This window comes from Hoplias malabaricus, chromosome 2, assembly GCF_029633855.1.
Source record: "Hoplias malabaricus isolate fHopMal1 chromosome 2, fHopMal1.hap1, whole genome shotgun sequence".
Classification (NCBI taxonomy): Eukaryota; Metazoa; Chordata; class Actinopteri; order Characiformes; family Erythrinidae; genus Hoplias; species Hoplias malabaricus.
Genome location: NC_089801.1, coordinates 58,039,195 through 58,051,038, shown reverse-complemented (window position 1 = coordinate 58,051,038; position 11,844 = coordinate 58,039,195). Strand labels below are relative to the sequence as shown.

General features: G+C 44.8%; 1 protein-coding gene across 1 annotated transcript; it reads left to right on the top strand.

The window, feature by feature from the left end:
* Positions 1-213: 213 nt before the first annotated feature.
* LOC136677265 (adhesion G protein-coupled receptor E3-like) lies at positions 214-11,497 on the top strand. Its single transcript, XM_066654759.1, has 8 exons — positions 214-253; positions 347-613; positions 758-963; positions 2,240-2,407; positions 4,520-4,749; positions 9,220-9,286; positions 10,656-10,931; positions 11,361-11,497. Exons 1-8 carry the CDS (start codon positions 214-216, stop codon positions 11,454-11,456), a joined length of 1,350 nt encoding a protein of 449 aa, XP_066510856.1. The 3' UTR covers positions 11,457-11,497.
* The last annotated feature ends 347 nt before the right edge of the window (positions 11,498-11,844 follow it).

Sequence of the window (11,844 nt, the reverse complement as noted above, 5' to 3'; positions counted from 1 at the left end):
TGTTACACTTAGCGAGTGGTGAATGAAAATAGGAAAGATGAAGATCACTTTACAGAGAAAGAGGAAAGAGTGTGAAGAGGATAGAGGGACACAGTTAGGGTGAGAAATCCCAAAGAAGAGCAGAATTGACCTCTGAGGAAAACAACTACACAATCTTAAAGACAGTGGACTGGAGTTTGGGTGAACATCAGTGAAGCTGGAGCTCAGTTCAGGATGAAGACCCTCCTCATCTTCACCTTCTCCCTGATCTCAGGTCAGTTTTTCTGCTCCAAACTGAATGCTGCAGATCTGAGAGAATTTACTGGAATTATAGAAGGTGATCTGCTATTTGCAATTTGATTGGCAGGTCCAGTGTGCTGCTTCGACATGACTGGCTACTTAAGTGGAAGTGTCAGGGTCTACTGTTACCATCAGCAGTATGGACAGAATAATAAATATTTCTGTAAGAATGTAACAGATGAGTGTATGAATGTACAAACACAGAACACATCAGTCAAAACTCCTGGAGCTCTTACAGTGGTCTGCAGAAACCTGAGTTTACAGGACTCTGGATCATATCGGTGTGGAGAGACTGGAGGGTGGAGTCATGATGTGGAACTGAAAGTGAAGAGAGGTTAGAAACATCAATATCTCACTAATGATATTCATCATGAAATTCTGTATAAACTGAGATATTTCTGAAAGAATAAAGAGGTCATAAGGTCATTGAGAAACTTTAAATTATTAGATGATGTCATTTATTTTGTATGATTGACAGATCCGTGTTGTTCGGGTCCAAGTGCTGTGACTGGTTTTCTGGGAGAGACTCTCACCATCAACTGTTCATCTCCAGAGGAGTTTAAGGCAGACACTAAAGGTTTTTACAAACAGGATGGTGACAATGTTATTATAGTGATCTCTACCACAGAGTCTCAGAGAAACAGATCCTCCATCTCTGACGACAGAAGCTCTAAAGTTGTCAGTGTGAGAATCAGTGATGTGAGAGAAGAAGATGGAGGAATTTATTACTGTGGAGTATTAGAGGGGACCCAGTCAGTTATTACTCCCTCTCCTCAGAGATCCAGCTGTAAATTTGAAATACAGTAGTGTTCCTGTAAAAATACGGTAAATGCCTGGGAACTCTGCTGCCAGTATTTTACTGTAAAATTTACAAGAAATGTTTTACAGTGCAGTCAATCTCACCCTGAAACATACTGCAGTGAGTTATTACTTTTCTAATGCACAGGTGTCCTTGTTCATCCACAAAGGGCCAGTGCAGCTGCAGGTCTTCATTACAACACAGAAGGAGCTCAGCTGATCACCTGCTTAGACACAAAGACCAACTGGAAAGAAGTGTTTTTTGGTTTAATGACAAAAAGGCTGCAGCAACAGGCCCTTTGAAGAGAAATGTAGACCAAAAGAAGTCTTAAAGTAATATTTCTTGCTACTCACTGGTTCACTCAAGCTGCCTTATTTAAGTCTTATATAAGTCTTATTTTTTCCCAACCTCCTCTCAGCGCTTTCTCTTTGCATTCATTTGAAGTCAAACATGTTTCTGAGGGTCATTATGGCATGTCCGATATTGACATCTTCCTTGTTTTCAGTCACATTTACAGCCCAAAGATTATTGACACCATGACTCTGTGTTTGTTTGTTTCTCAACAATATCTACAGAGAGATCTGTGAGGTCCACCTTCTTGACAACTTCCTTGTAGTTTATGTCTTCTTTTTCTGTATATAACGAATACGTGATCTTAACTTGTTTTTGTGGAAAAACCTACTATTCTTTGGATCCAGCACCTATTTATTTGTGTTAAAAATGCACCAGTATTGCAAAATTATGTTCATGAACTGCAGTTGAACCCTATCCACATCAATAAAGGCTATAAGTAGCTATTCTCCAGAAGAATTGTCAGGTCAGATGACTGGAGCAGCATTCTCGGCCTCTCAGCACAAATTTCCTGACCACACCAAGAATACGATACCTACATATACACTTAAATTCAAGATCCCCGACATACACTAACATCATTGTACTCTGGTGTTACATTGGGGACCTGGCATTTTTCCCCACAGGAATGTCACTGAGTAACCCTAAGTTACTCAGATTCGGGGGGTATGATCTGAACACACAAATACTGATACCTTGACGTATCATCTGCTGCACTTGGAGGTTTTTGACATGTCTTTTGTAGCACTGCATGCTATTGACACCAGTTTTAAACTCATGTCTGTTTTTTTTTACTTCTCTTCTGTGTAGGAAGTTGTCCCTGATGGTGAACTCTTCTGTGTGTACTGGAAAAACACTGAATGGGTTGTAGACGGCTGTCTCCTTCTCCAGTCCAACAGCAATCACAGTGTGTGCTCCTGTGTTCACTTGTCGACCTTTGCTCTCATCATGCAGACAAGACCACACTCAGATGATGAAGTAAAAACCTATAAACTGAAAGAGAATTAAGGTCAAACAGAGAAAGTAACATTTTGTATAAAGATTTGTATACGTGTTCCAACACAGACTAAAGTACATGCCACCATTGTTTACTTATTATACATGATACTTTATTAATAATCTCAGTTATACAGTCATGGCTGGAAGTGTAGGCACCCCTGAAATCTTTCCAGAAAAAGAAGGATTTTTCCCAGAAAATGATTGCAACTGCATGTTTTGTTATACACATGTTTATGTCCTTTGTGTGTATTGGAATAACAGAAAAAACTATATCCAAAATTGATGTAATTTCATGCAAAACTCCAAAAATGGGCCGGTCAAAATTGTCACCCTCAACAGAAATCAATACTTCCTATAACCATCAACAACCTTCTTAAACCTCAGCTGGAATTTTGGACCACGCTTTTTTGCAAACTGCTCCATATTTGAAGGGTGCCTTCTCCCAACAGCAATTTTAAGAACTCTCCACAGGTGTTCAGTGAGGTTTAGACTTGGACTCACAGCTGGCCACTTCAGAATTCTCCAGCACTTTGTTTCCATCCATTTCTAGGTGCTTTTCTGAAATATATTTGAGGCCTTTGTCCTGCTGGAAGACCCATGACCTAGGACACAAACCCAGCGTTCTTACACTGGGCTCTACATTGTGACCCAAAATCCTTTGGTAATTTTCAGATTTCATGAAGGCCTTGTACACAGTCAAGTCGTCCAGTGCCAGAGGCAGCAAAACAATCCCAAAACATCTTTGAACTTCAACCATGTAGACCTCATTTTGGTTTTGGTAAAGAGTAGAATGATGTGCTTTACCAAAAAGCTCTATCTTGGTCTCATCTGTCCCCAATCTGTCTTCCCAGAAGGATTTAGGCTTATGTCTCTGTCAGCAGTGGGGTCCTCCTAGAAAAACATTTAAGGAGTGCTAACACTTTTGGCCATGATTGTAACCACTTGCTGCACAATTAAATATAACTTTTACTAGACTGCTTGTCATTTTTTGTCACATCTTTAGTCTACATTTTAACCTACTTTCATTTCAATAAAATAATTTAAATAGTTGTTAGAAGTATGTTGAGTTTGTTATTAGGCAAAGATCTCATAGTGCAGCAGAGCAAAAGGGCAGTGTGACAATGTGACAGACTTAATTAACAGCAATGTGGTGAGAGCTGTGACACCCCATGTAACCCAAACTGCTTTTATTATCCCAGAAGCTCTGCAAATATTCACCCAGTGCTAAAATACTGAAACACTTGTTTATGTTTTTATGGTTCCTCTATGAGGTTTATGGCTATTTGGTGCTTAAATGTTCATGCAAGGGTGGCACGGTGGTGCAGCAGGTAGTGTTCAATTGTGGTTGTGGGTTCAATTCCCGTTCCTGGTGACTGTCTGTGAGGAGTTGGTCTGTTCTCCCCCTGTCCGTGTGGGTTTCCTCCGGGTGCTCCGGTTTCCTCCCACAGTCCATAAACACACATTTGTAGGTGGATTGGCGACTCAAAAGTGTCCGTAGGTGTGAATTAAAGTGTGAGTGTGTGTGTTGCCCTGTGAAGGACTGGCGCCCCCTCCAGAGTGTGTTCCCGCCTTGTGCCCAGTCATTCCAGGTAGGCTCTGGACCAACCATGACCCTGAACTGGATAAGCGGATACAGATAATGAATGAATGAATGAATTAATTAATGTATTGTTTCTGCATAGCATGGTGGGGCTGCATGTAGTGTCTCTGTCACAGCTTCAGGGACCTGGAGGTTGTGGGTTCGAGACCCACTCCTGGTGACTGTCTGTGAGGAGTGTGATGTGTTCTCCCTGTTTCTGCATCGGTTTCCTCCAGGTGCTCGGGTTACATCCCAAGGTCCAAAAACACACGTTGGTAGGTGAATTGGTGACTCAAAAGGTTTCCAAGTGTGTGAGTGTGTGTCGCCATGCAATGGACTGGCATCCCCTCCAGGGTGTGTTCCCACCTAGCTCTCAGTGATTCCGAGTAGGCTCCGGACCCACTGCGAACCTGAAGTGGATAAGAGTTACAGAAAATGAATGAATGGTTTCTCAGTGAGTTTCTATGGAGTGTCTGTACAGCGCATCTCTCTCTCTCTCTCTCTCTCTCCAGGTGTTGTGTGCAGTGCTGGCAGGTGTTCTACACTTCCTCTTCCTCTCTGCTTTTGTATGGATGTTCATTGAAGCTGTGCTGCTCTTCCTTCTTGTGAAGAACCTCACTAAGTTAAGATCAAGGAAGGAGGGGTTTAACTGGAAATACCTGGTTCTGATTGGATACATTATTCCTCTGATTGTGGTGGGTGTGTCTGCTGGACTGGTTCCTAAAGGATACGGCAGTGAAAAGTGAGTGATTTACAGATTTTCCGTCTGAAATTACATGGACAAATTCAAATGAGTATTACTTTCTAACTGAATAAATAAAATTGGTTGTTTTTCTTTTTGTAAAATAACCTTTTAAAGTAGAACAATATGTGGATTTTGACTATAAGAATGTTAACATATGCTTCCAATAATTTACTACTGAATGACAAAAAAAATTAGAAGTTATTTTTACACTTTCTATGACTGTAGAGACATCATCAGGGATCCAGTTAGTGGCTGTCAGGAGCGAGGGGCGGACTGACGGAGCAGACGCACACGCTAAAGCACAGATAAACTTTAATTTACAAATAATAACAAAACAATGAGACTTTAACAAAAAGACAAGAAACGAGGAGCTAATCAGGGCAAACGGGACAGACAGACTAAAGAACGAAACGACAGAGGAAATGAAACGACAACGTGGAAACCAATAACAAAGAAACTTACAGAGACAGACAGACTTGAGTACACGACTGACATGACAAGGTACAAGAGAACAAATGACCAACAAGTGCAGGAAGGGGACTTAAATACAAGACACTGACGAGACGCACCTGAGACAGATAACAAGGGGGCAGGGTAACAGATGACAGACGAGGAGGCGGAACAAAGGCAGAGACTAGAACATAAACAAAACATAGCCATGTGCTGAGAAAGAGCACGTGACCGGGGAAAACAGACACGACGAGACGAGGGCGTGACAGATGCCCCCCCCATGAACGCGCAACTCCCGCGGTGCGTACACCTAAACCCCCCAGGAGTTGGCACAGGAGAGGGCACGGAAAACAAGATCACGGAAGACAAGACTCAAGACTAGACAGGAACAGACACAGAAACTGGGGACACGACAGGACCGGATAAATGAGATGGGACATGGGACATGACAGGAGACTGACAAAGGGGGGCAACAGGAGACTGAAAAAGAGACAAGAACGGACTGGACAGGACGGGAGTGGACACATGAGACTTGAAGGGAGACTGGACAGCGTTTTTGACATTGGACATGACACTGGATGGGAACAGGGACTGGACAGAAGACGGGACAGGTGACTGGAATGGAGACAAGACAGGTGACAGGACAGGGGACAGGAATGGAGACAAGACAGGTGACTGAACACTAGACGGATACGGCGACTGGACATGACTAACAGGGGACTGAACATGAGACAGGACAGATGACAGGACTGGTTGCTGGGAATGGACGGGAGCAGAGACTGGTGACGAGACAGGGGACAAGACACTGGACCGGACAGAAACGTTAGACTGGACAGGGGTATGTGACTGGACAGAAGACATGACACTAGACTGCAACGGGGACTGGACTGGACTAACAGGGTACTAGACTGGACTAACAGGGTACTGAACATGAGACAAGACAGAGGGTTGAAATGGGGACTGGACAGGACTAGGCAGGGGAACGGACAGGACTAGGCAGGGGAACGGACAGGACTAGGCAGGGGAACGGACAGGACTAGGCAGGGGAACGGACAGGACTAGGCAGGGGAACGGGGACAGGACTAGGCAGGGGAACGGGGACAGGACTAGGCAGGGGAACGGGGACAAGAACATTTACAGGGACTGACACAAACACAGTGACCGGGACTGGGACAGAGACAAAGGCAGACACAGGTACCGGGACAAGGACAGAGACAGGAACCAAGACAGGGACAGACAGGGGAACCAATATAACAGGGGGGTGCCCAGGACTGGCTAATGTCTGTGGGGCAGTCGGAGGAACCAGCCTGGGCACAGTTCTGGGGATCGGCCCCGTAGTCCTAGGGACCGTCCCTCGGACACGACCAGGAGCGGCCGGAGCCACAGTCACAGGTGGCGAAACAGCCGTAGCCACAGTCACGGGGACAGGAGCGGCCGTAGCCACAGTCACGGGGACAAGAGCGGCCGTAGCCACAGTCACGGGGACAAGAGCGGCCGTAGCCACAGTCACGGGGACAGGAGCGGCCGTAGCCACAGTCACGGGGACAGGAGCGGCCGTAGCCACAGTCACGGGGACAGGAGCGGCCGTAGCCACAGTCACGGGGACAGGAGCGGCCGTAGCCACAGTCACGGGGACAGGAGCGGCCGTAGCCACAGTCACGGGGACAGGAGCGGCCGTAGCCACAGTCACGGGGACAGGAGCGGCCGTAGCCACAGTCACGGGGACAGGGCCCACGGAGGCAGGGGAACCTGCGACGACGTCCACGGAGGCAGGGGAACCTGCGAAGACGTCCACGGAGGCAGGGGAACCTGCGAAGACGTCCACGGAGGCAGGGGAACCTGCGACGTCGTCCACGGAGGCAGGGGAACCTGCGACGTCGTCCACGGAGGCAGGGGAACCTGCGACGTCGTCCACGGAGGCAGGGGAACCTGCGACGTCGTCCAAGGAGGCAGGAGGACCTGCGACGTCGTCCAAGGAGGCAGGAGGACCTGCGACGTCGTCCACGGAGGCAGGAGGACCTGCGACGTCGTCCACGGAGGCAGGAGGACCTGCGACGTCGTCCACGGAGGCAGGAGGACCTGCGACGTCGTCCACGGAGACTGGAGAAACTGCGACGACGTCCACGGAGGCAGAGGAATCTGCGACGTCGTCCACGGAGACATGAGAGGCAGGCGTCGCGCTCACGAAGACAGGAGAGGCGCACAGCGTGCTCACGAAGACAGGCGCGGCAGGAGGCGCCGCGTTCACAAGGACAGGAGCGGTTGTTGGCGCCGTGTTCACGAAGACAGGAGCGGCCGTTGGCGCCGCGTTCATGAAGACAGGAGCGGCTGGAGGCGCCGCTTTTACGAGGACAGGGATTTGTGTTGCTCGCCGGGCTCGCGCTGGAGCTGTAAAGGGTTTAGGGGGTTTCACAGGCGCACCCATTAGAGGGTGCCCCCTGTTAGCCCCACCTCCGTCGTCCTGAGGTTGGAAGCTAACAGCCCCTACCCTTAACCCCCCCAAAAAAATTTCCCCGGACCTAAGGGGGTAATCCACCGTCGAGGGGGGGACTCCAGCACACTTCTTCCGCCGACTCTTTCGACTCCCGCTGGCGCAACTACTCGATTCACGAGTCGACTCCTCCGGTATAGGAATCGGAACAGCGGCAGGCAGGAGCTGGAGCCGGCGACTCCATTCCGAGGCCGCTTTCAAAGCCTCCCCCACAGGATCTTTGGGGCCTGTACGGAATGGAGTTCGGCGAATGGCACACCCCTTAAGATAATAGTCCGTGCTAGCTGCGTCCATATATCGGTTGGTCATTCTGTCAGGAACGAGGGGCGGACTGACGGAGCGGACGCACACGCTAAAGCACAGATAAACTTTAATTTACAAATAATAACAAAACAAAGAGACTTTAACAAAAAGACAAGAAACGAGGAGCTAATCAGGGCAAACGGGACAGACAGACTAAAGAACGAAACGACAGAGGAAATGAAACGACAACGTGGAAACCAATAACAAAGAAACTTACAGAGACAGACAGACTTGAGTACACGACTGACATGACAAGGTACAAGAGAACAAATGACCAACAAACAGGAAGTGCAGGAAGGGGACTTAAATACAAGACACTGACGAGACGCACCTGAGACAGATAACAAGGGGGCAGGGTAACAGATGACAGACGAGGAGGCGGAACAAAGGCGGAGACTAGAACATAAACAAAACATAGCCATGTGCTGAGAAAGAGCACGTGACCGGGTAAAACAGACACGACGAGATGAGGGCGTGACAGTGGCTCAAATGTAGATTTATATGTAAACATTTACCAGAAATAGTTTTGAGTGTTTTGACTTTAATTATTTGATATGTATTCAAGTCTAAATAGAGAATCACATGTGATGTTTCAAAGTGTTATTTTGGGCATCTCCAAGTGTTGTTTGGTAAAAAATACTGTATGTTTTATGAATTGTTACAAATACACATTGCATGGCTTATGTTTGGGCCATGAAAAGCCATATTAGGCAATATTAGGTTCTAGCAATAAAAGACTTACTAGGTATGTTGTGTCAAACAATTCTCCATTACCTTGAATAAGGCGTTAAATTAAAGCTTAGGGTCCCCTCTTTTGGCTGTTGAAAGGTATTGAATGATAAGTTGCAATTCACCATATTTACATGTGAGTAAACATAAGGTCTCCATAAAATTAAGGTTTTTCTTATAACATTCATATTTCTTGGGCACGTGGTTTGCTTGAGGCAAATTCCTCATTCCTTAATATTTACATAAATTACACAATTCTAATGGAAAGAGGACAGTTTCAGTTTCATATGGCACCTTCATCTTGTGTTATATATTATACAATATGAAAGTTATGAAGCAGAGAATGTGAAAATTACATGTGAAATTAACTATGAAAACAGCAGCAGTTTACCAGTGCAGTTGTGTGGGGAGGACATCAACAATATCATTAGCACAAAACACATATCAGCTTTGTGAATTTGACTGTGAATGTGTTTTTTGTCTTTTCATTGTAGGTGCTGGCTTAAGACAGATGCAGGCTTTGTGTGGAGTTTTCTGGGGCCGGTTTGTTTCATTCTCGCTGTAAGTAAAACATATCTAAACGTTCTGAGATTTTCCTTTGGGTTTTGAGAGCAGGAGCCTGTAATGAAGCAGGCTTGGAAGGAGAACATGTGCAAGCTGTTTTTGCAAAGTCCACAAAAACACCAAACAAATCAAAACTGACTTGTGAAGCAAGAACACAGATCACAGAGGCAAGCATATAAAAATGAAAAGTAGAGGTATATAAAATAACAAACACAGACAGGGAGCACCTGGAGACGGTTACTTGGTGTGGCTAGAGGAGGATGAGGGACAGGACAAAATGGAGGAGAATGTGAGACGTCAAGTAACAAAACACTAAACAAATCAGGATCAGAGAGGAACACCGAGGCAGGATGTTGTGGGGTTCTCAAACAGGATGGTTGTGAGGGTGATTCTATCTTTTAATCAGTATGGACCACAGTGATTTTTCTGGAGCTATTTCAGCTACTTCCCAGAAGCAACCTCTCTGTGGGGATGATTTTATAAAGACTGAAAACTGCTGATTCTGTTTGTTTTCCTGATTGTGCTGCTTTGAGTTTATTGCTATTTCTTCTGTTGGTTGCTGTTCTGCTTTTTCCCTCTCCAAGTGAAAAAAACTAAAAAACTAAAATACACTGTACTAGATAAATATGAGCTGCAAAAAAGTGATAGGCGGGAACCAATGAGAAAAAAAGGGTGTTCTGTAGTTTGGCATCACTCAACTTTTCATCAGATATGATACAGTATTTCATAAGAATATATTACAAGAAAAAAAGAACTAAGTTCCATCATATTTCTCAGAAAATGATCAATTCCTACAGCAAATGCACTTTCACTGCCCTGTCCACAACAACTTTATCATCCTTGAGCACTATATTCTGTCCATGTCTATGTTCAGTTCCTTCCACAGAAAGCCCACATGAGCCTAGGGAATAATGTGATAAATGTCAGCAGGTTGTCAAACCCCTACCTGGGAGTTTGCGGATCAATTTTATAACTTTAGAACTGTACATAACAGAATAACAGAGTTAATACCTGTCAGTAACAGTGTGAATGTTATTATAGTTATTATAACAGAATAGGTTTGTTTTTAATGTGTTTAGTATACTGAAGTTATGAAAACACACCATAAATGTTTTAGTAAACTGGAGCACATTTTAAAACCTGTAAAAAAAAAAAAAAATATATATATATATATATATATATATATATAGTCCATCAGATACGCAAAGCACTTCCGCTACTGTGCACTCTGTCATGAAGCTCCAAGGTAATAGGAATTTTAAGTGTCAGTTGTAACTATCCAAGTAAATGGTGGAACAAATGTCTCAAAGTACCAAAAGACTGATATTTAAAACAAAAAAAAAATTCTATTTTTTTTCATTGTCAGGCCAACACTCTTCTCTTCCTGAACATCTTGATTATCATGACCTCAACTCTGAAAAAAGTGGCGAGTGAAAGTGTGAAAACCAAACGCACTGAGCGTGACCACCGACTGTTTAAAAGTGTGTTCCTGAAAACCATGCTTCAGTTCATCATCCTCGGCTGCCCCTGGGTCCTGGGTCTCTTCACAGGCTGCAGTAAGGAGTTGGAGACTATCTTCCTGCTCCTCAACTCCCAGAAGGGAACATTCATCTTCCTCATCCACTGTGTCTTCAACCAAGAGGTCAGTCTTTACCTGCTCCACCTTAGGGTCAATCCAACTGACCCACCATTTCCCAACAAACACCAACATTACCCTTTTTACCATCTGTGTGTTAGAATGATGTGAAAGAACAGAGAAAGGGAAGAATCCATCCAGCAAAGTTGAAATGTATTGAAACATCATTGCAGAGATTAGAGGATGTTGTTTTCTTTGTGCAGGTTTCTTTGCTCTAGATAAATTTGAACATTTCCTAAAAGCCTCCAACACTGAGTTATATTACAATTATCAATATTACATTCCTATACTATTGAATTTTTAGCACCTAATAAAACAGCTAAATGTTATGTGTGCCCATAATACACCTGAAGTCACAAGAGATTTGAATTAAGTTTCTTTTTTTTTGTTTCTTATTCACACTTTTACTCTTTACTCCTCTCTCTTTTCTTCCAGGTGAGGCTGTTGTTTGTGAGGTGGTGGCGTGGTCTCTATGTGACACGTGCTCTGAAAAGTGAAGATGATCCTGATACCACAACATCAAAGGCCTAGGTTAAAGAGCTATTGAGCATCTTCAGGTTTAATCATTTATTGAGGTGAATTGTTGATTAAAGACATTTACATGTCTTATTGTAAGTTTAAATTCATGATGTTTTCATATTTGACGCCCTGTTCCTGGTCTCTTGCTATTAATTTTATCTATATGCTGCCCCTTTGTCACAGTGGCACAGCAGGTAGTGTGTCGCAGTCTCACAGCTCCAGGGTCCTGGAGGTTGTTGGTTGAAGGCCTGCTCTGGGTGACTCTCTTTGAGGTGTTTGGTGTGTTGGAGACTCAAAAGTGTCCGTAGGTGTGAATAAATGTGTAAGTGTGTGTCGCCCTGTGAAGGACTGGCACCCCCTCCAGGGTATGTTCCCACCTTGTGCCAGGTGATTCTGGGTA